This window comes from Capricornis sumatraensis, chromosome 16 (assembly GCF_032405125.1).
Source record: "Capricornis sumatraensis isolate serow.1 chromosome 16, serow.2, whole genome shotgun sequence".
NCBI classification, from domain to species: Eukaryota; Metazoa; Chordata; class Mammalia; order Artiodactyla; family Bovidae; genus Capricornis; species Capricornis sumatraensis.
The window spans coordinates 37,519,132-37,544,046 of record NC_091084.1 but is presented as its reverse complement, the minus strand read 5'-3'; the positions used below and the strand labels follow the sequence as shown (position 1 = coordinate 37,544,046).

At 45.9% G+C, this 24,915-nt stretch overlaps 1 protein-coding gene across 2 annotated transcripts in view; it reads right to left on the bottom strand.

The window, feature by feature from the left end:
- PLEKHA7 (pleckstrin homology domain containing A7) overlaps window positions 1-24,915 on the bottom strand; it is a 218,241-nt gene that overhangs the window by 39,734 nt on the left and 153,592 nt on the right. For both annotated transcript variants that reach the window (XM_068988675.1, XM_068988676.1), the window contains exons 9-10: window positions 21,335-21,498; window positions 6,924-7,391 (exon numbers count right to left, since the gene is read on the bottom strand). In XM_068988675.1, the coding sequence (XP_068844776.1) occupies window positions 6,924-7,391; window positions 21,335-21,498 (632 nt within the window). The remainder of the gene's footprint in view (window positions 1-6,923; window positions 7,392-21,334; window positions 21,499-24,915) is intronic.

Here is a 24,915-nt window from a genome sequence, read left to right as displayed (position 1 = left end):
CCTTTATCAGTTTTATCTAACAAACCTTTATATTGTGCTTACCATGTGCCAGACCTTGTGCTACTCACAGCATAGTCCAGCATCCTCAACACCACCTGGGAATTTGTTAGACATGCAGGTTATCAGGCCCCACCCAAAATCAGAAACCCTGGGGCTGAGGCCCAGTCACCTGTGTTTTAACAAGCCCTCCAGGGGCTCATGTTGGAGAAGTGCTGTTCTGTTTCTAAAGTCCCTGCATCACTTCCTACCTACAGGACCTCAGGTTAGTATCTTTTCTGTCCTCACTCTCCTTACTGTAAAATGGGGCTCGTAAGAACCATTTAATAGACTGTTCTCAGGATTAGAAGTAGTTGTCATTCAAAAATGGTGACTTTCGGGACTTCCCTGATGGTCCTGTGCCTAAGACTCTGAGTTTCCAATGCAGGGGGTGCAGATTTTGATCCCTTGTTGGGGAAGTAAGATCCCACATGCCCCATGGTGAAACCAGAAAAATAAAATAGTGACTTTATTCTCTTTTTATTGTTACCTTTGCAATTTGTTGTTGTTTAGTTGCTAAGTCGTGTCTGACTCTTGCAATCCCCTGGACGGCAGCCCACCACGTTCCTCTGTCCATCAGATTTTCCAGGCAAGAATACTGGAGTGGTCTGCCATTTCCTCCTCTAGGGAATCTTCCAGACCTAGGGACTGAACCCATGTCTCCTGCCTTGGCAGGTGGATTCTTTACCACTGAGAAGCCAACCTTTGCAATTAAGGAAGGTAATTTTAAGATCTCTTCAGCACAGACTCCTCGAGTGTGTCTCCTTGCCACCAGGTGGCAGGTTTGCTACGGATTTCTCAGCGGGGACCGTGTCTGAGGAAGGGGCAGTGTGGCAGCAGTGGCAGAAACCAGGCCAGGGGCTTCCCCCTGGGAGTTCATGTCTGTACTAACCACCGTTTCCTCCGCCTGAAGCAAAATGCAAACTCTGCAAAGCATGTCCCAGCCATGCTCACCCTGTAAACCCTTTCAGTCTGGCTCTGCAGCCCCTTCCTCATGCCTGCCTATGGCGTCCAGACGGTCAGAGCCCCTTCACCCACCCACTCACACGGGGCAGTGCCCCAAAGCCCCCAGCTCATCCTCTAGCCTGTGCCCTCTGCTAATACACTGCCTGCCACCGCCTCAGTGCTGGCCTTAGAGGGGTAACTCCAAAGACCCCCGTGTAATAGTAAGTCCTGGTGCCAGAGGCCAAACCTCCACTAACAGATGGTAGAGGGAAGGACACAGTGGATAGGGTTGTAAGATGAGGTAAAGGTCCCCCGAGAGCAGGGAGGAGCACCCAGAGCAGCTGACCTAAGAGCAGACCCATTTGCTGGACCCCAACCTCAGCCTTATCCAAAAAGAAGACTCTACACCTCCTGCCTTCTGCCGTGGGCCCTCCCTGTTCCGAAAGGCATCTACCTACATATTCTGATACAGTCTCTATAAAACAATCATATCAAAATGTGAAATCAGTTCCTACAACCAGTTACTTATGCAGCAGATGGCCCTCACCTGAGCTTCCACACTGACTGCATAGGCCTTTCACGTTTCCTCGTGGTACTGTCTGCACTCCCTGACTCTGCCCCCACCCCTGCCTTTTATTATACAAGTATGCATTATTTTAAATACTAGGAAAACACGGAAGGCTAGAATTCCAAATCAAGTTCATAGAATGTGGTAAGATTCTAAGGCTGTATCAGTCTGCCCTTGCAAAGAACTATTCTAAAGGAGTTTAATAAAGTGAAATATAATAGACACCTCCATGTACTGAAAGAACTGTTAGAAATAATTCCTCGTGAGGTCTAGAGTCGCGAATACAAGATCATATTACAGTTCAAATAACCCTCCTTGCCAAGTCCAACGTGCTCCAGCTAATGAGATTAGCAGAGTCTCCATCATACAGAGCATGGATATCCCTCTTCTGTATTTTCAAACGCAGGCGCTTCCTTTATTAAGCAGCCAGATCTACTTATTACTTGACTGTAAGAGATTATAAAAACATCTTTAAGGAGGAAAAAAGATAACTCTGATATGTAATATGCAATCCCTCCCACCTACATGTGAATAATCAAAGAATGAGCGCTCTGTTGACCTCAGAGGCTGACAGCTTTCTTCTCTAAGGGTCGTCTTCAACCCCTAAGCCCACTGAGCACTGCTTCCACCACGAGGCTGAGATTCCTCTCACTGGGTGCACAATGACCTCCAAGGCCAATGAGCTGTTTTCATCCACAGACCTCATGTCTGCCCCTTAGATAAGAATGGCTCCACATCCTGGGGACAGTTCAACACCTTCCCCGGCCACCTTTACTTCCTTGCAGTTGGCTTCTCATCCTTTAGCTCCTTGCTCTGCCCCCAGCCCCGAACATGTGTAGCAGAATAACCTAGGTCTGTGGGCTGCCAGGCACATTTCACAATCACAACTTATAACTGCATATCAGCCGCACAGCTTTTGAAAGTCATTTCTGCACCCCTGTCACAAAGGTTTATCACTGGCCATGCCTTCTTTCTGGTTCCCTTCTGCCTCGCCCTCCCAGTACTCTGCCTTCTGACCTAACTTCAAAACTCTAGCTCTATTATGAAGATCTACCCACCTGAGGCCCTTCAGGCAGCTTGGTGAAACCAAAGGCCTCTGCTACTGACCTCAAGACCAGCAGAGACTGACGTTCAGATTCTCCTGCCAGGTGCCCACCCTTCTCAGAAAGCACCACACCTAGGAAGCAAGCCGCCGACTGGACTCCTTCCAAAGGAATCCCCCCTCACCATACCCCGGTTTTCCTCCTCCGTCTCCTACTAGACTTCTTTAAGCAGTCTCTGCTTTTGCCCACCCCCTGGGGCTGGAGATCCTCAGGCTTCTGCTGTTGAAAAGTGAAAGTCACTCAGTTGTGTCTGACTCTTCATGACCCCATAGACTGTAGCCCACCAGGCTCCTCTGTTCCTGGGATTTGCCAGGCAAGAACACTGGAGTGGATTGCCATTTCCTTCTCCAGTGCATGAAAGTGAAAAGTGAAAGTGAAGTCACTGAGTAGCATCCAACTCTCAGCGACCCCATGGAGAGCAGCCTACCAGGCTCCTCCGTCCATGGGCTTTTCCAGGCAAGAGTACTGGAGTCGGGTGCCATTGCCTTCTCCAAGAATCACCAGGGGTAGGGGGTATTTTGAAAACTACTGATGTCCAGGCTGAAATTGGGATCATCAGAATCAGATTTCCAGGTAGGGGCCATGGGCCTCAGTAAATGTCAAACATCTCTCATATACTGGTATCACCTGGAGAGACTTTCAAACAGACTGATGCCCTGACCTTGCCCCAGACCAAAGAAGGCAAAATCTCTTGGGCAGGGCCTCAAATGACCAAATTGTGCAGCCAGAATTAAAAACCAACTGCTTGAAGCGCTCATCCCTGGGTGATCTCAACTACCGCCTGGGCATCAGTTACCACCTCCACAGCAGTGACGTCCAAATCTCTCCCTAACCTAAACTCACATTTCCCAGAACCTATCGCTTATTTCCACATGGGCATTCCACAGGTCCCACATTCCTCTTCAAGCTTATTCCTCTCTCCCATGCTCCGTACCACACCTAGCTATTAACCAAGTCAAACATTAAGGTTAACCTCAACTCCACCTGTAGCCCTCTTCACCTTCCAGCCCTGGATAAATCAGTTCGCCAAGCCCTGTACCTACCCAGTCTCAGCATCCATGTATCCTATCCATCCCATCCTCACAATCCTCACCATCTTCACTGCTTTCACTGAGGTCTTCCTTGCCTCCTACCCAAAATATGACCACTTCATACTTGACCATGTTCTTTTCAGACTCTTCTCCACTTAACTATCTTCTATATGGCCACCAGAGCAAGGAGTTAACTGAATACAGTTTTAAGAGATAATACGAGAGTGGGGAAACAGGGATACTTTTGGTGGGGGTATAAACTGAAATAACACTGTTGAAGGTCAATTTTGTAAAATCAATCAAAATCAAAATCATATATATCCTCTGACTTAGTCATTCTATTTCAAGTAATCTGTTCTTCAAGTACACCTGCCCTTATCTGTAAAGACAATTGGCCATGGACATTGACTGCAGCATGGTTTGTAATAATAGCAAATGTTAACAGTCAACCTAATCTTCCATCAACAGAGAAATGGTATAAAGATCGCTGGAGATGAATATAATGCAATATTCTGTACCATTTCAAATTAATAATGTCTGATATGGAAGGTAAGCCAAGATATATTAAAATATCTGTATATTCATTGGTATATTAAAGTGAAACAAAGCAAGATGAAGAACATGGATTTTTGTTTTGTTTTTAACACACTGGTTGGTTGTCGGGGAGTAGATCTAGGTTTCTGAGATAAAATAGAAGGGCATTTATTTTTTAGTATTTACCCATTGTTGTTATTTTGATTTTTTACCTTATTAGTAAATTATTATTTGAGGGCCCTGAATAAAGAGAGATTTACACATCTAGCTCTGAGTTTGGTGATAAATTAGTAATGAGTACAGAGAAAACTATGGTCCAACAGTGAATATTTATATTTTATATTATGTAACTGTAAAAATTGACTAGTGATCTAAATAAAAATTACAACTATATTATAAAGCTGGAATAAGAGTAAGTGTGTTTTTGGAAAGGAAAAGCACAGAGGGGAATAAGAGCCTTAAATCTTTATTTTCTAGAGTAGAATGTCAATAGCTAACTAAAACTGAAAAATCAAGAAACCAAGCAGTATAAATGTCTTATTTGGAAATACAGAATACTGAAAACTACTAAAAAAAGCTTGACTGCGTAGGCTCATTCTGGATGGTGGTACATCAGAATCCCCTGGGAAATTTCTTCAGCATGTATGTACACGGGTATGCTGTGTTAGAACTGGGAATAGTAAGGAGTACCTAACCCTAAAATTAGGTAATTAGATTAGATTAAATTATATTACCTAGTCTTAAAATTCTCCCCAGCTATCCTGATTCCTCTTCCCTGCCAATACCCTTCAAACCACTGTCCTAAACATTAAAAGCTATCATGCCACACTCCATTTTAAGTTCATCAGTGGGTTTCACCAGCCTTCAAGATTAAATCCAGACTTCATTCAGGCTTATCATGGCCAAATCCATGCCCCTCCTCTCTGCTTCTACTTTTGATTTCTCTTGCTTTTACCTTCCCGAGTCAGCCCCATACTGATTTCATTTCCTAAGAGTTGTTATATATAAGAAGAAACAGCTAACTTACCATGAGTAGCTTCTGTCTGACACACCATTTCCTCTGTTGGATTGCCCTTCTGTTGTAACACAAAGTGCTGGGATACCACCTATGCACTCAGGGCTCCCCATCAACATGTCCAACCAGATGCCAAACCTCCACACCACAATCCACATCCACCTGCCTCCCAGACGTCTCTCCCACTGGAGATCTAATAGGTTCTCACATTTAAATATAATAGGTTCTCAAGTCTAAAAGGGAAATCCTGATTTGCCCCCGCCAAACTTGTTCCTAAGACTTCCCCATCTCAGCAACCACTCAACAAATTTTGTCCAATTCAGAATTTGAGGAATCATCCTTGTTCCTCCCTTTCTCTTATTCTGCACCTCCAATTCATGGACAGGCTTTTCTGTCTCAACCTTCAAAAAGTACCTCAACTTTCTTTCTGTTTCCACCATCACCAGGCTGTCACCATACTGGACTACTGCAGCAGCCTGTTCCCTAGGCTCTGATCTTCTTTGTGAATCAGATCACACCATGTACCTGTTCACAACCTTCCAGCAGCTTCCCCTATTGCTCTTTCAAATAAAATCCAAATTCCTTACCTTGGAGTACGAGGATCTGCATGATATAACCCCTGCTAGCTTTCCAATCTCACTCAGCAGCAAAGTCACTCAGAACTACCTCCTAGGGGGTCTACCGAGTCTGGCACCAAGAACAGCAGCTTTCCCCTTACGTGTCTTAGGGAAGTAGCTGTTTTCAATAAGACGCAAACTCTGATCAAACAGAACTGACACCTGGTCTGTGTCAGGAGGGAATTGGACAGTATCTCAGCTATAACACCGAGGGCTATCCTCACCTGACCCACAACAAGGTCTACCACCTGCTCAGGGAGCTTCCATTGTGAGTTCTCCACCATTTAACCTCACAGCAGACCACCTGGATCAGAGTACAGACTTTCTGAATGGACCACAACTTTGCTGTCTTGTCTCCAGTCCAAGGGTTGTTTTAGAAGCCTGAGGATGGTGAAGGGGACCTGTTGTCACGGTTTAGACAACACACAGTGGCTTCTAAGGTCACTGGAAAAGCTGAGTGACCCTGAATTCTGGACATTCGGAAATGTGTCCTAATGAATCTAAAATTATAAAATACAGACAATGCTTTGCAAATAGCAAGCGATGTCTTCCCTCTAAATAATTAAAACCACTTCTTGAAGGAATGGGTATAATAAAGCCAAATGTCAACAGTGCCTGAGCACTTCCCTATGCCTGGAATTAAAAAGCGATCTCTATTTACTCTTAATTGCTACAACTATATCCCAGATGCAGAGAAGTAGTGAAATAAGAGGAGAAGACCAATTACTATCTATAGGCTGACAGTCTCAAGGCATGCTCCCTGGGGCATGGGGAACCCCCACTCTGTATATAATCTCGGGTGAGCTTGGCAGGCTCACAGACAGGCTCTGAACTCCGTATTTGCCACTGATCTGTGTGCCCCAGGCAAGTTCCTTTACTCCTCCAAGCCCCAATTCCTCTGTTTATAAATTGAGGCTCTTACCCTTCCTTGCAAGGTTGTTGTAGGGATTTATGGAGGTAACGGGATAAACAGTTTAAGGCCAGCTCGTACCCAGCCTGTGCTGGGGAAGTGAGAGCTACTGTTACGACGTCATTACGCTCACTAGCAGCAGCGATCCTGAAGCTGTTACTGACCTCCTGCCATCCCCCTTCTGGGCCTTTGCCCACTGCTCCACTTGGGCCAGGCTGCTCTTCCTCTGGCTGTGCTTCTCAGGGTTGGTCCTGGAAGGGAAGGTCCGCTGGTACCCGGCAGTCCCGTTCTGCTCTCCCGGGCCAGACGTGACCGGCAGCACTCCGTTCCTCTCCGCCCGCTGGGGCTGAGCCTGCTGGCCTCTCGGGCCGCTGGGTAAATCCACAAACAAGGAGTCCTCTTCGACTTGTGAGTATGGGGACCTGGCCTTGTTCCTGTCCCGCTTGCTCTCCAGTGGGTCCCTGGAGCGGTACCGGTCTTCCTCCTGCTCCCGCCTCTCGAATCCAAAGGAATCCTCGTGACTGCGATGAGGACAATCCCTCGCATGTCCGGGTCCCACGCGGCCACATTCTCCACAGGACTCTGTATGGTTGGCCTGGGGGACTGCCTGCCGCTCCACCTTCTCCGTGTCCCTGCAATGACAATAGCATGTTCAGCCCAGCCCAGACTGGAACCCCTAACCAAGACTTGCCAAAGAACACACTTTACACTCCAATTACCTCTAGGCCTTTGCATGGACTCTTCCCTCTGCTTGGAGCCCCTTTCATGCCTACTCCCTTACACTGCTGGCCTAACTTCTACTCCTCTAGGATCTGGCTTAAATGTCACCTCCTCCAGGAAGCCACTCTATACACAGTCCCAGTCTAGATCAGGATCTTAGCTGACTGCACTGTCAAACTAATCACACTGGACCATAACTGCGTGTTTACTCATCTAGTGCCCAAGTAGACTACGAGCTCCTTCAGGCCTGAGGCCCAGCTGGCCATTCATTGTACGCCCAGAACTTCTACATAATGATGGTACAGAATAGGAGCTCTATAAACACTACTGAACAAATAAATGGTATATGTATGACATTCTCATGCCTTTCCCTTTTGCTGTTTGTCCACCTGTCTGTCTGGGGGAGGTTAGCTTGGATAGAAAGTTCCTGAGTCCAGGGTCTCCTCTGCTGGCATCCAGCACAGCCCAAAATACAATGAGCAGCATAATTAACAGTCCTCCAAGATGTTGAGTGAAGAGTCAGCATGGCAATCTCTCTATATGACCACTTATCTATCTTGTCAAGGAACTGTTCCAACAGGAATGTAAGAACACTGTCATAACAACAATTTTCTGAAGTATTATTAATCAGATTTCAGAGATAAGGAAACTGAGGCACAGAGAAGATAAATGATTTGCCCAAGACCATCCTGCTGGGAAAAAGAGGCACCAGGGCTTAATTCCAGGCAGACTGCAGAGTCCAAGTACTGGAACCACGACTCTCTACAGCCTCTCCGTCTGTTTGTCTATGATCTGCACACATGCAGACCTGGAAACTATAGAGAAGTGGGTAGCGGTGACAGGTGAGGATGTGAGCTGAGGCTAAAGAGCTTCCAGGGCATAGAGAAGTGAGCCTCTTTCATGGCCCATCTCCCACTGGAAGCTGCCTCTCTCCCCACTCCTGAGTCCAAGTTGTATCTGCATTCTCATTACTTGGTACCAGGGACACAGCAGCAGCTCCATAAGCTTAGCAGAATTTAGACTGAGGAGGCAGGGGAAAACACTCCAGCCTAGCTCAAAAGGACCAGAAAAATTACAAGGGACCCTTGGACAGGCAGCCAGTAGACTTATACTCCTTGGTAAAAAGGTCCTGGCCTTGACGTCCATCACTTCTTGAAATGGCCAAGGCTGAGGGTTCAACAGCAGACAAACATCAGCAGTGCTGCTGCACTTATATCGAAATGGCCAGACCTCGGGTGTCCTTGCAACAACCTCAGAACTTCAGCTACCAATAATCAGCACAGATTCAAGGCAGGATCCACCCAGTCAGGGAGCTGGTTCAAATGTCAATAGAAAGCGAAAATACAACCCCTAACACAGGTCTACTTCTCCATGGGTGCTGGCCTGTCAGCCTTAACACAGGTATGGAAACTGAAAAGCAAGCTCACTTTCGTGTCCGTGCTAGTCCTGTGTGCTGTGTGCTCAGTCATGTCTGATGTTCTGTGACGCCATGGACTATAGCCCACCAGGCTTCTCTGTCCACGGAATTTTCCAGGCAAGAATACTGGAGTGGGTTGCTATTTCCACTCCAGATGATCTTCCCAACCCAAAGATTGAACCCACATCTCCTGTAATTGGTAGGTGGATTCTTTAACACTGCACCATTTGGGAAGCCCCATGTACTCATTACTTTTCCCTGAAAGCCCAAAACTTTTGGGGGGAAAGAAAAAGCTTCTTTGGACTTCTTCTATCCATCACTAGGAGACATCTTTCCCCCATCTCCCACCCCTTCTGCTAACAGAGTTTGAATTTTCACTTGGGGATCATCCTATCCCACTTTCAGCGCTTGTAGTTTACGTCCTGCTGACTCTTCTAGTCCCTTTCAACCTGAGGCTCCAAGTCTCAGTGACTGGCTCACAGGCTGACAGGTCACCCACTCCAGGCCAATCAGAGCTAGCTCTGGGACTTTGGTTGGAGCTGGTCTTGAGCTGCTACAACTACATAGGAAACAGCTATCTGAGAATGAGGCTTCCCAGGTGGTGCTTGTAGTAAAGGGTGCCTGCCAATGCAGGAGATGTAGGAGACATGAGTTTGACCCCTGGATCAGCAAGATCCCCATGGAAGAGCACATGGCAATCCACTCCAGTATTCTTGCCTGGAGAATCCCACAGAGGAGCCTGGAGGGCTACAGTCCATAAGGAAGCAGAGTCAGACACAACTGAAGCGACTTAGCACACACACATCTGAGAATGAGAGCAGATGGAGAGAAACAGAATCTTAAAGACTTGTCCTGAACTCCTAGATTTAGCCTGGGATTTCTTTGGAGGGAATGATGCTGAAGCTGAAAGTCCAGTACTTTGGCTACCTCATGCGAAGTGTTGACTCATTGGAAAAGACTCTGATGCTGGGAGGGATTGGGGGCAGGAGCAGAAGGGGACGACAGAGGATGAGATGGCTGGATGGCATCACTGACTCGATGGACGTGAGTCTGAGTAAATTCCGGGAGCTGGTGCTGGACAGGGAGGCCTGGCGTGCTGAGATTCATGGGGTCGCAAAGAGTCGGACACGACTGAGCGACTGACTAAACTGAACTGAAACCAGATATATCCTTGGACTTTTTGGTTGTACATCAATAAATTGTTTCTCACTTAAGCTAGTTTGAGTTTGGGCTCTGTTACTCATAGTAGAAGCAGTCCTATTATATCATTTTATATTGACATAGTTAGATGGTGACTTTTAAGAACCTTTCCATTCCTAAAGTCCAGTCAGTCTATAAGCTCTAGTAGAAGAAACATGCGAAATATTCAGGGGCCCACACTTTTAAGAAAAAGTAATTTTTTCTTTTTTGGCTGTGCCATGTGGCTTTGTTGGATCTTAGTTCCCTGACCAGGGATTGAACCCAAGCCTGCAGCAGTAAAGCATGGAGTCCTATCCATTGGACAGCCAGGGAATTTTCAGAAACAGTAATTCTTACTGGAAGTTTTTAAAGGGACAACTCTGTTCTACAAAGCACACTTTATAAATTTTAACTTTCTCTTTCTTTTCGTACCTTGTCATAAAGGTGAAACAAATATGCTTTCACTGTGAAAGTGAAACACTGCAAACAAGTATGCAGTGAAACAAATATGCACCTGAATGGAAGACACTAGAATTGAAGGGAGAAGGGGGTTTCTTCCATTGACAGATGAATGCATAAGATGTGGCACACATATACAAGGCAACATTACTCAGCCACGAAAAAGAACGAGACAATGCCATTTGCAACAACACGGATGGACCTGGAGATGATCACACTAAGCGAAGTACGTCAAAGAGAGAAAGACAAACACCACATGACGTCACTTCCATGTGGAATCTAAAATATGGCACAAACGAAACAGACCCACAGACACAGAACAGACTTATGGTTGTGGGGGTGCGGAGTGGCAGGAGGGAAGGGTGGGATGGATTGGGAGTTTGGGATTAGCAGATGCAAACTATTACACTATTACATATAGAATGGATAAACAATGAGGTCCTACTGAATAGCATAGGGAATTATATACAGGAACCTCTGATAAACCATAATTGAAAGGATTATGAAAAAGAATATGTATATATATGTATGTGTATATATATGTGCGTGTGTGTATACATATATGAAACTGAATAACTTTCCTATATAGCAGAAATTAACACAACATAGTAAACCAACTATACTTCAATAAAATAAATTTTGAATTAAAAAGAAGAGGATTTCTTCAACTTCAGAACCCAGGGGTTATGGGTACAATGTCTTAGCCCAACCAACTGTAATGAAGATTTTTCTTTCAACCTCCATGTCTTTACTGAGAACCTATACATTCCCACCGAGGAGAGCACTTAGGGATATAGTATAGAAAATAGCCTCTGCCACCAGAGCCAGATAACCCTAAAGCCTGACTTAATTCATCACAGTTACCACATGTAACACTGTTCTCTTGAGCTGATCCCAAATCATGGAGTTTGCCAGTCTCTTCTAACCTTGGAGTTAACTTATAACTATAAATCTTAATCCTTACTGTCTGTGTATATATATGAGTGTACACATCCCAACACATGGCTGCTGCTGCTAAGTTGCTTCAGTCGTGTCCGACTCTGTGCAACCCCATAGAAGGCAGCCCACCAGGCTCCCGCATCCCTGGGATTCTCCAGGCAAAAACACTGGGGTGGGTTGCCATTTCCTTCTCCAATGCATGAAAGTGAAAAGTGAAAATGAAGTTGCTCAGTCGTGTCCGACTGTTGGCGACCCCATGGACTGCAGCCTTCCAGGCTCCTCCGTCCATGGGACTTTCCAGGCAAGAGCACTGGAGTGGGGTGCCATTGCCTTCTCCACCCAACACATGGCAATACGTCCTAAAAAGAAAGTTGACTGAGAAAGATAAAACTTTTTTCTCAGATTGACACCAGCATTTACTGCAAAACAAACCCTAATGGGGTGCCGAGAAGAATGGGAGTCTGCTTGCCACCCAGCCCTAAGACTTGGGGTTATGAACAACAGCTCCTGTTTCCACAGCTGTTGGGCCAAGATAAGATAGATGCCTTTGTGTCCAAAATGTTCAGGCTATGGCTACAGGTAAAAAAAAGTGAAGGGAATGTTCCCAACTCCCCCACCTTACCTGACTTAAACATTTAACTTAATAAATTACAGGATTTAAGGCAAAAGCATTTTTGGTCTTCTCCCTGTCTCTTTGAATTCTCTGCAATGTAACACATGACCTCTCAAATCAGGAGACCTGTCACACAATACATCTGCAGTGCTCAATTTAGCACAGTGGTGGGGAAAGAAGGACGTACCCCTCGGCTGTCAGTGACCGTGTCATTCAGAGAAGAGGCCATGCACAGCATTGATGTTCAGCTCAGACGACAACAGCCCTTCCTGTGCAGGTCATTACCACTGATGCGAGCACCTGGTGTCACTGGCCATTTAAAACCACAAGGAATCCTGACGTTTGGTGATCGCTGTGGCCACATGTGTCACTTTCCAAGCGTGACAACCCAGAGTGCGTAGATTAGTGCCAGGCAGACCTGGATTCAACAGCTGGCTCCAGCCCACAGCAGCTGAGTGACCTTGGGCAACTCCCTGACCTCTCTGGTCTCAGGTTCCTCATCTGCAAAATGGGGACAACCCCCCTACCTCCTTGGGGAATAAAGGAGGAATAAAGGAGACATTGGCACAGAAAGAGCACCGCACTGGGTCTGGCGCCTAAAGTGCGTGTGTTAGTTGCTCAGTCGTGTCTGACGCTCTGTGACCCCATGGAATGCATCCTGCCAGGCTCCGCCATCCATGGAATGGAATTCTCCAGGCGAGAATACTGGAGTGGGTTGCCATTCCTTCTCCAGGGGATCTTCCTGACCCAGGGATCGAACTTGGATCTCCCACTTTGCAGGCAGATTCTTTACTGTCTGAGCCACCGGGGAAGCCATTAGCACATCATCAAATACAAATGTACTAGCTTCCAACATCTTTTCCTTCCTTGCCCCCATTTTTTCAAAGCAGCAATGTACCCAACAAAAAACTCACATTTCCTAACCTCCCTTGGAGCTGAGGGTGATCATGTAACATAAATCAGGCCAATAAGATGTATGCAGAAATTGTTGGATGGGTCTCCCAGGAAAGTCTTTAAAAGAAAGAACCTGCCTTAGCTAACCTTTCCCTTCTTCCCGCCGAGAACTTAGACTGGAATGCAAGGTGACAAAAATGCGGATGAAAGCCACCTGTCAAAACCTGGGTAGAAAGTGAGAAAAAGCGCAGGTCCCTGACAGCATCATGGAGCTACTATATGAGCCAGAACTAACTAACTGTGGATTCCTGTTAGTGAGAAAACTAAAACCCAATTTGATTACACCGCTCTAAGTAGAGCTGTTCTGTCACAGGCAACCAAACGTAATCCCTGATACAAGGGGCTGAGCCCTGCCCCGGCCATTTTCAGCACATGATGGCAACACTTTATGTCTGCTTAGAGAATATCCTTGTTTTCCCCTGCAAGTGGGCAGAGTACAAATCTCAGGCTGAGGACACCTCTATCTGATTCCTGTCCTTCACAAGAACTCGGAAGTTAACAGATCATACCAAGCAGTTGACACTATTATTTTACTCTGCCTCCAAACCCTTTATTTCACCAGGAAATAAGGAATAATATTTAATTCTATCTTAATGTTACACAGATAATTCACACATACTGGAAATCTCATGCAAAGACCTGAGCAAGAAAAGGAACCACACACAGCTTGTAGGGACTTAGCTGGACTTCAGTCCTGTTGGCAGACACAGCCCATCTGTCACAGTCCCACTGGAGGACCCCTCCCTACTCACCATACCTAAATGACCAAACTAACAGCCCAGAAACAAGGGTCAGGCCATTGACATCCTTGGAGTGTTTGTCTCAACATTAGGTGGCAGATGTTCCTGTCCAGCTACTGAATAGCACAGGGAACTCTGCTCAATGTTATACGGCAGACTGGATGGGAGGGGAGTCTGGGGAGAATGGATTCATGTATATGTATGGCTGAGTCCCTGCACTGTTCACCTGAAACTATCACAACAATGTTAATCAGCTCTCAGTTCAGTTCAGTCGCTCAGTCGTGTCCGACTCTGCGACCCCATGAATCTCAGCATGCCAGGTCTCCCTGTCCTACCCCAATACAAAATAAAAAAGTTTAAAGTTTGGAGGAAAAAAAATTCTGTCCTGGAAAACCAGCTCCGCCAGTGTCAACAGGATCAGTGCTAAGGTCAGTGCCAAGTCCTGAGCACTGACCCCAAGACTCAGGAGGACAGTGGGCTCAAAAGCTGACACCCACCCTGTGCAGTCCACAGCCTCGTATAAAAGGCTGAAGCAAATGGGTCCAGAGTCTCTAGGAAGCCCACAGGCAGGCTTGCTCACCTGAATTAGTTCCTAAATTTGGTGACAGAAACGTCTGGAGAAAAATGGAGACAGAAGTTGGTTTCTTCTTTTCCCAGACTTAACTAGGGCAGTTCCCCTGGGACGGAGGAAGATAGCTGGCTACCTTTCAGGCTCTGCTCTAAATAAACAATAGGTGGGTCTGTCCTCCCCCAGAGAAGAATGAGGCTGAAGGACAAATGAAACACCACGCTGCCAAGCTCAGGCCGTCACTCCTCTCAGCAGTGGCTACTGGCAAAGTCCCTCATGAAGTTTTAAGGATCTGACAAACCAGACAAAGAAGAAAGGAAAGATGTATAATGGCTGCCAGGTCTCCTCACTTTGTTCATTTCTGCCTGAAGAATCCTTCCCTCTTCCTGAGTGAGTAACGCTTAATTACCACAGCCCAACCTGAGCCAGTCTGGAGCTCGGCACGCACCGAGCTCACTCACTTTCAGTCTCTCTATGGCAGTTCCAGTCTGGGTCACTCATTTTCTGTGGCCAATGCTTGGCTCCTTTATGCTGGATCCTACTGTGTGCCAGGAACCCAGCACAGACCATCTCTAACCCCTAGAACAATCTTGCAAGGTCAGTACTGTCAAGCCCAGAGAGGCTGAGGGCACTCACATGAGCACCAGCTTACTGAAAATAAATTGTCTCTACTGAAGGATAGGGATTATGGGGAGCACTTACTAACTGTAAAACCCTGAGCTAAAGGACTTTAAATATTATCTCTTATCATCGCACCAAGCTAGAAATATTATTCTTTCATTAAAGGTAATGAACGCGAAGCTCAGAGTGGTAAAGCAACTTGCCCTGATCACGCAACCAGTGCCGTGAAAGTTGCTCAGTCGTGTCCGACTCCTTGTGACCCCGTGGACTGTAGCCCGCCAGGCCCCTCTGTCCACGGAATTCTCCAGGCAAGAATACTGGAGTGGGTAGCCATTCCCTTCTCCAGGGGATCTTCCCAACCCAGGGATCGAACCCGGTCTCGCACACTGCAGGTGGATTCTTTACTGTCTGAGCCACCAGGGAAGCTCAACCAGTGAAATAAGCAGGACTCAAATTCCATCTGATCCAACTCCTTAGCCCTGTACTGGGATTGAAAGCATGTCTATAAGCTACTTCTGTCAAGGGTCCAAGGAGCTTGTCCAACCTCAGGCGTTGTTCCATCACACTTTAACCAAAGTGGTCAGAGTCTGAAAGGCTAAAGATTCCATTCTCTGAAGAGAGTGGAGAGAGCCAGAAACGTGTGGGCCACTTCTGAGTAGACTGAATCCCCACAACAGTGCTCAGTCTGCTCTCAGACACCCCAAATCCCTATCCTATTTGAACATCTCTCAGGGAGAATTTTCATTCATCGATCTAACCACTCACCTGTCCAGCCAGCCGAACATCCATGCACCGTCCTGTAACTGACTATTTACTATGTGGCAGGCACCATTCTCACTTCTAAGGAACTTACAGTCTAGTGGGGGTGACAAAGAGAAAGCAGGCCAACATAACTTTAGCATGAAAGTTCTATGCATGACGAACGACACAGAGCTACAAGCAGAAGCATCTAACATACTGAGAGTCAAAGAAGAAAGAAATACAAGTAAGCTAGGCCCTGAAGGATGTGCTGAGTGGTCCTAGTAAGGGTGAGGGCCAGGGGAGCAGATGGGCAAGGCCTAGAGGACCTACAGGGAACAGACCCAGCCGGGGATCAAAAGCCATACTAAGGAGACTGGATTTTACCCTAACGGTGACTGGACTATAAGCCCCCTCAGTTCCATGACAGGACTATAGTTACACTGAGACCACATAGTTATGGAGAGACCAGAGAGGTTGGCAAGCTGAAAAAAAAGAGGTCAGTTGCCTTCCGATAGGCCCTCCTATCTGAACTGCTTGTCAGTTCTGTGAACTGTAACAACAAGCTGCCCTCCTTGCTTAGTACTTTAGCTTCTTGGAGAGGACAAGACATCCTTAGATAAGAGAGGGGAAAAAAGGCAGTTCAACGGAGGAACTTGGAAGACAGATTTTAAGGAGGCTGTAGAGAATAAAAAAACAGAATCCAAAATCTGGCAAGTGGAAGAATATAGAAATAAGGGAGAAGAAATTATGGCCAGGAGGAGGGAGAGGGTGGGCTCTGGCCATAGCGCTCAGTCTCCCTGACGGAGAAGGGGTGGGGGCTCGAGAATGCTTGTCCATCAGGAGACCCTGAAGCCTGTAGGGAACAAGAGGACAATGGAAGGAAGCACAGCAAGGGTGCTCGGCTCCCTCTGGGGTTAGAGGAACAATGTAGGAAGAGGCTGGAGGAGGAGACAGTGAGGGGCAGGCTGAGGGATGGTCCTGCAGGAAGCCTGCGTTGCTGGGCCACAGCTCACACTGCTAAGGGATGGGCACATCCTGGAGAAGAGGAGAGTATGATGTGCCCACAGGAGATTCATCATCATGTAATTCAGAGGACTGACAATGAAACTGGATGGGTGCAAAAAAAAAAAAAAAAAAGAATGACACTGTTAAAACCTGTGGGAGCTAGCATATTGGATATGGAGTATCAACTATGTTTTAGGCAACATGCTAAATGAGCACTTCACACATTCATTTCATTTTTACAAAAATCTGATGAACCAGAAAAATTTCTTTAAAAAGCATACCTAAATTGCACAAGTGACATGGCTAGAAAGTAGTAGCAGAGCTGTGTTTCAACTCTGGCCTATCCGACTTCAGAGACTAAACCCTAGGAGGAGACAGTACTTAAGGCAAAATAAATCGATATAGTAGGAGGTGGCCTGGATATTGGTTGCTTGAACATCATTTATCACATCCCATCAAGTCATTTTTCCTTCCTCTGTCCACAGCCCTAACATCGCTTAGGAGTCTACCCCTACCTCACTCTCAGTCCCCACGGTCAGGTTCTAGAAGTGAAGCATGTATCTCAGGCCTGTGTCAGTCAGCACGTGCACTCCCTGGCCATGGTAGGTGACTTGGGGAATCACTGTGACCTAAGCGGGTCTGATCAGAAGAGATCTCAGAGCTGTTGGGTAAGACTCTGGTTCTTTCCTACTGGACTTAACTCAGATGACCTGTCTGGGGCTACTGCAGCCATCTAGCCACCAGATCCCAGATCTGCCAACGACCTCTACACAGAGTTCAGGAATGAATCCAGCCCAGTGTGGAGAGAGATGATGTGTAATGATACTGTCTGAGCCTTTAACACAGCTGTTTTCTAAAGCTGTAGTTATCCTGAACTTTTCAGCACCTTGAATCAATAAACTCCTCCCCTTGTAAGATAAATTTGCATTTTGTTACCCGTAATAAGAAGCCCTAATGTACCACATTCATAAAGAAAGAATTTGCCTATGTGAATAAGAATAGAACCATTTGGGTTAGAATCAAGGAGGGAAAGAAGGAAAAGCTACAGTTGGGACCGCCCACAGAACAGAGCTGAAGGTTTCCAGAGCAGATCACCAACGTGGAGGAGAGGCAAGATGTAGTCTTACATGATGAATACATCTCACTAACTAAATGTCTGAACATCTTATTCAGAAAAATAGAACATTCAATAAGTCTGAATTCCCTTGGCTGACAGTTTCATCTCTCAGAAAATTAAGAGGAAATGCTACTCTGGTTTTACTGAGTCAGAAGGTAGAACAAGTTTTGTTTTGTTTATGTTTTTTTAAACAGGGAAGAAACCTTGGGCAAAGATGACTATGGGATTTCAAGAGATTATTATGAGCATAGCAAGAACACATTTTTAAAGTTCAGAAAAAAAGCCAGAGATAATAACATGGCCTGAGATCTGGAAGGCAGCCCAGTGGAGAAGGGAAGGAGCCTCTCTGAAAGCAAAATCTGAGTTAATTACAAAATCCTCTTGTAGGAAAAAGCAAAAAAAAAAAAAAAAAAAAAATCCTAATCTTAGCCAGCAAATTCATCCTAAACAGTTCAGGCAGACATCACTTATCAATCACAGCACTTTTTCCTGTTAAGCCTGATCTCATTCTTAAGTTATCTTCGACCCAGTGCCCAAGTCAGGCACAAGACAACTGGGCAAAGCTAGGACACAAGAATGAACCTGTCTGACACTGCTGGTAGAAACAATCCAGTGTAACACAGGCAGCACTCAGAGCTCCCATTATGAGAAATGCATCAAGCACAAATCCAGAGGACTGGGCCCACATGAATGACTGCAAAAACGGTAGTCTAGAAAGAACTGAGATTTGTTTACTTAAAGCAAAGCAAAATAAAACAAAACTGTCTATTTTCTAAGAATTAAAATAAAGGAGGAGAGAACTTAAAAAAAATAATAATAATAAGAGGTATCTCTGCTTGGGAAGATGACCACACCACAAATAAAGTTGAATTCTTCAACTTCTGAACTTATTTCCATATCTTCATCAAGGTGAGTGACCTAACCATGAATAAAACAACCTTGGTTCAGAGAGACTGAAAAACCAAGATGGCAAGGAAGATGGGGAAAGGTCAGCTGTCAGAACCCCAGGGCCCTAAGGGAACTCGAAGATGGGCTCTAGAAACCTCTCAGACCATCTCTGAGAAATCCAAGAGAAATGCCAGAATGTTACAGACTGACAAACAGTATCCTGACTTTGAAAAGAGGGGGAAAGCAGATTCTCTTAAATAATACGACTGAGAGCCTACAACCAACCTCTGCAAGAGGCCAAGCAGCATTCCCAACTGGGCAGATTTCAATACATGGAGGAAAGGAAGCATCGAAGAAAAGCAAGGAACTCACTGGGAAATGCAGAGAATAGGTACCAGCAGTTCACTGCAGAGGAATACAAGTGACCAATAAGTATAAAAGATCCCCACCATCATGAAAACACACATTAAAATAAACAGATACCACTTATCTGCACAGCAGCTCAGCAAAAATGAAAAAGACTGATAATATCAACTGCTGGCAAAGATGCGGAGAAATGAGCACTCTCATTAGTGGAACATATTAATACAACTTACTTTAAACGATAGTTTGGCAGTATTGATTACAATTTAAGATGCACTGTATATTGATCCAACAATCTGAAAGCCTCACACGTCCAGAGGCTTGTACAAAGTTTTTCATTATACAACTGTGCTGTAAAAGAGAACACAAAACTATCCAACACGTGGCACATGCTTAACTACACTAGGGTACATTTACATTATGAAATACCATACAGCAGGCAAAAACAAAGCCCAGATACACTGATACAGAATGACTTTCAAGATCAATATCGTTCATGCTATTAAACAAGCACAAAAAAACCCTCTATATTTCTATAAAAGCATATATGCACATAAATGAACAGAAAATAGTTTAAAGAGATCCCTGGTAACCTGGTAACAGAGGTAACACTGGGAAGGTGACTAAGGATATTTTTCTTCACTTTCCGTATTTTTTTACAAGAAGAATGTCTTATTGCGTGTGTGTCGTGTGGAGGAAGACTTCCCTGCTGGTCCAGGGGCTGAAACTCCACATTCCCAATGCAGGCAACCCAGGTTTGATTCAATTAGGGGTTCACTTGCAGCAACTAAAGATTCCATGTGCCACAACTAAGACTCAACACAACCAAAATAAATAGTTTTCGATGAACAACAAAATGAACAACAAAGACAAGGAAACAGTGAGCTTCTGGGACCAGACTGTGCACCAGGAGTAAGTCGTGTCAAACCTGCCCATTTCCTTCTCCTGGGATGAAGGTGGAAATGCCAGTGTCACTGAACAGACTGCCTGCAGGCTAATGGCACAGACTTTTGATTCATTATCATGCTCACAACAGAAAAACCCAGGTTGGATGACACTGCTGGGAAGAGAGGCAAACCTGACTGAATGCCTATAGGCAAGAGTCACGGATGCAGGGCCCACGGGGTAACTGCCAGGACAGTCTTTGTTCCTGTCCTGTCCAACATATTCATTCATTTTTTCAGTTTCTCACTCACTCGATAGGTATTTGAGAGCTTACTATATGTCAGATGTGCAGAAGATTCAAAGATGATACCCCCTCGAAGCCTAGGATACTGAAAAGTAGATGGAAAAACCGAGCACAACAAATGCTCAACTTAGGCGCTACGGAAACTCCAAGGGCAGAACCTGACCCCTACCTTGCCTCTTCAGGGAGGCTACTAATTATATCAAAGACCTGTTAGTCTCAGGAAACAGAATATGAAGCTAGGAAGTACCACTAATACCCCAAACCACATAAAATTGAGTTGGAAAAGGTGGACAAAATAAAACCACTCATTTGCAATCACTGAGAATCCAGTCTTCAGGTTGCTGGAGGACACCACTCTTACAGGGCCTAAGAGACCTTTGTCAAAGAGGCCTCCAAACAGAGCAAGATGTCCAGCGAAGAAGGGGATTCATGTCAGGTGAGGACTGGCTAAAGGCACCCCAACTTTTCCAGGGCTACCTGACCTTCTCCAAGCAACTGACTTCACTCATGTTCCTTGTCCGCACGCTCTCAGGGAATCACCCACAGTCAACAGACTCAGGAACCTCCAGATGCCCAGTGGTACCCTGGTTGGCCCATTTGAGGGAAGAGGCAGCTGAAAGACAGTGCCCACATCAGCTCCCAACAGCAAGGTGATGGGCTGTCGGTGGCACATTTCCAGTTTCAAGATCTTACCTGCTTGTCCGCTCCCTCCTCCCCAGACGTTGCCCCAGGGTTGTCCTTTCAGCCACACACAAGAGGAGAAAGACTGAGAAACACACGAGCAGGCTCCAAGGCCGGGCATCCCAGCCTTTTCAGTCATTTCACCCTTCCAGTCCTTCCCGTTTCTCTGCTTAATGAGGCCAGAGGCCTCGATAATTCCCAGGGGACCTCTCAGCTCAGCCGGCAGCATGTATTGGCTCTATAAGCATTCTCCTCCAGGAAGAAGTCACCATTTAAAATTCCAAGGGAGGGCAATGCTTAATAGCAGCGAGTGGACGGTGGAATCTGGGTCCCCCTCCCACACAGGCAGCGCTCTGGCAGGGACCCTCCATGGGGACTGACCTCTTCAGTGACGATCGAGACAGCACCTGTGCAGCCTGGTTCATGGCCCGGACCCAAGCATTCATGTCCTCCTGGGTGTCGGCACTGAAGTAGTATGTCCTCATGCCCGACTGCTCGGCCTGAGAGCTATTATAGATGAGAGCCCGCATCCCGGTGTGCACAGCCTGGAGACAGAAGACGGAGACCCAGGTCAGAGAGGTTAGTGTGCATTTCACTTCCAGGAGCAAAAACCAAGAGATGCCCCAGCCCAGTTCTCCCCTCTTCCAGACAGAAAGCCCACGCACCACCCAGCTGATTTCCACAGGTGGAAAAAAAGAGGCTGGGTTCCCCTTCCTTGACACAGGCCCAGCAACAGCTGTGTCTGCTCCCCACAGCAAAAGCCCTGCAGCTGTACCTGTTTCCTACTTATCTTACTCCCACTTATGGAAGGGCACACAGTCAATTCAAGGCTTATGTGAGAAAGAGATTTTTTTAATTAAAAAAAAACAAAAAAACAAAAACAAAACATCTCATTCCAAATAAGCAGACTCTCAGGAATCCCTGTCTTGGTTCTTCAGAAGCACCTGATGACTGGAATTGATTCAAAACAGCTACTCAATAGCAGATAGCGTGGTGCAGATATTTCCTGGGTTTCCTTGCTTGGCATGAAATGTGATATGTGCCCATCAAGGAAGCTGCTCTCCTCCTCCAAAGAGGTACTCTGAAGTTTGACCAAGCGGTCTAACACCTGACTGAGGACCCTGGCATACCTACTATGTGTCAGGAAGCCTCAAGGTACTCTCATATGTTCTATAGGTACCAGGAATGACCCCTGAAAAGCAACTGGGATGGACCGTGAAGAGGTAACACTAGTTTTCCCCTTTGGGCTCTGATAAGCAGAGTCTTTTAAATTTGCAAGGAAAAGGCTCACCAAATCCACAGAGTGAGATGATGCGGAAAGATAAAGATTTACGGAGTGCCTTCTGTGTATCTTCTGGGTACCTCCATGCCTTTATCTCATTTTAATCCCAACAGCCTTGAAATGTAGGGACATTCAGAATCCCTTTTATAGATATGGCAAGGAAAGCTCTGGGAAGTGACTTTCCTAGATTCCCACGCCTAGTCACAGATTCTTCTTATCACAGCACTTATTACATGGCATTGTTTATTTTACACTCTTGTTTATCATCTCTCTTTCTTGCAGAATATAAACTTGATGAGAGCAGGGATTCTATCTATTTTGGTATTACTATATCCCCAGGAACAGTGCCTGGCACACAGTAGGTGCCCAATAAATATTTGTTTGATTGACTGAAAAGCTGGAGCCAGGCTTCTAGACACTCACTTAGGAATGTCTATTCAGACATTCCAGACATGTCACCCAGGGTCTATCCAGAAATGAGTCTGATACAGCTCACTGATCTAATAACCTGGATCTACAATGACAGGCAGATACCATGCAAGGACCAGTCAAAGAAAGCAAAATGAGAGAAGTGGAAACATGTCTAGAAAATGACATGTTTCTGAAATCACCAGTGGTCATGGATGAAATCTCAGACACGATCTATAAGCATTCACTTCTCCTCTCACACTCCTAACAGCCATGTCCAAAAATGATGTTAAATACAAGTTTGCTTGTGACACCCACAGATCTGAGTCCATCCAGCCCAGTGCCAAGGGAGTCCAGGCAGACCTGGCTTGCAACTAAGGGTTCCCACAGTGGCCAGAGCAAATCTGATCTCCTTTCTTGCATGATAAGGACTCACTCACTGTTCTAGGAAGGATTCCTCCTTTTCAGCAAGGTGGAGACGTGGCAATTGGAAGAGAACAGGGGCTTATGCGTGTCTTACTGTGAACTGGCAGAAGTTCTTGGAAAAGCTCCCTTGGACAATGACCCATAAGATCTTTGACACCTGCTTCCCAGACTTTCTGCCCAGCCACAGGGGGTCCTGGGGCAGGCATCCACTTGAGCAAGTAAGTGGGATTCACTGAACCATCACTGACTTATGGAGGACTAACACGAAATACAAGTAAGCTGAACCAACCTTAACTTGGGAAGTATAAGGAGTGTCACTGACCACAACTCCTACTACAAATGACAGCTCCGTGTGATCTGTCTGAAGAATACGACCAGCCCCATCTACCCTGGCAAAACTAGCTGATGGCTAGTTTCCCTGGAGAAAGCTCTGGATGGGTAATCAACCATTTATAAGGCAGTGATACCAGAGCTGTGGATGTTCAAGTAAAAGTACCAAACCCGTCCAGAGGACTTAGGGAAGGCTTCCTGGAGAAGGTGTGCCCTGAACAGACACCTAAAAGGCAAGGAAGAGTTCAGAAAGGGCATTCGAGGTTGTGACTGAAGCTCAAGCAAAGGCCTACGGGCAAGAAATGGAGGAAAGGCATATGAAGAAAGTGTGCTAAAACGTGGCTAGAGAGATAAGCCAGACCTTCTAAACCAAAACTGGGCTCTACCCTGAAGGCAATGGGGAGCCACAGAAGGGTATATGGTGGGAGCATTCTTGAACAGACGTGTAACTGAGGAACAGTGTGGAGGACAGGCTGAAGGCTACAGAGGAGCTCGAGGGCTGAAGCAATGATGGCCAACACTCACTGAGTGCTCACTACGTGCAAGGAATCATTTCAGTGCCTAGTAAGTTAGTTACCGTGGGGTCGGGGGGTGATGGTAGGCTAGACAGAATAGCAACAGTGGTAAGGGAAAGATGGATTTCAGAGATAGAGAAAGCACAAAATTGAAAGGGGAAAGAAGAGCAGCTCTTTCCTGTTCTTTTCTTATCCCGTTAATCCCCAGGCTCATGCAGACAAAGGCAAGGACTGTGTCCTTTCACTGCTGTATCCCTAGCATCTATATCCTGCCAAGTAGAACAACAGAGCACAATAGAAGTTTGCTGAGTATACATAAGTAAAACACCATGACTTTTGGCTGGCCTTCAGCCAGAATCGAAAGCAGAGAGTCTTAACCTTTTTTCTGGCATCTTTTTGACGACTTGGTGAATTCTACGAACTCTTCCTAGAAGGTGTTTTAGTGCACAAATAAGATAAAGGAAATACACTATATGAAAATATAGTTACCAAAATATTTTTAAATGTTGCAATATAGTGATACAGGTGCTTCCTTAATAATGTATCACATAACAAGTCTGGTAGCACATGTAATAATTATTGTAATTTTGAAGTGGTGAAGAGCATAAACAGTATTTCAAGATATCTGCAACAACTATAATGTGATATGAAAACATCTCTGGTTTCTATTGGTGATCAAAGGCATGAGTGCTGTCAATACCGACTGTTGTCTGCTTTCTCAAAGGAGATGTTATGCATTAAAATAGAAAAGACATGATTTACCCGTGGACACTAAGAGGTTTAAAAAAGAAGGATGTGATTTACCTACTGACACTCAGGTAAGGCGCCCTTAGTCTTGAGGGAAGGAGAACAGCTCAAAGGGAAGCAGTAAAGACGCTTTCCCCCACCGGCTGCGTGGGGATGGTTTTTGCCCCAGACCCTGGATCTGAGGGGCTAAGCTTGCTCAGAGGTGACCAGCAGGCCAAGGGAGGCTGTGCCTCCAGTAGGCGCTCTGTGAGGAG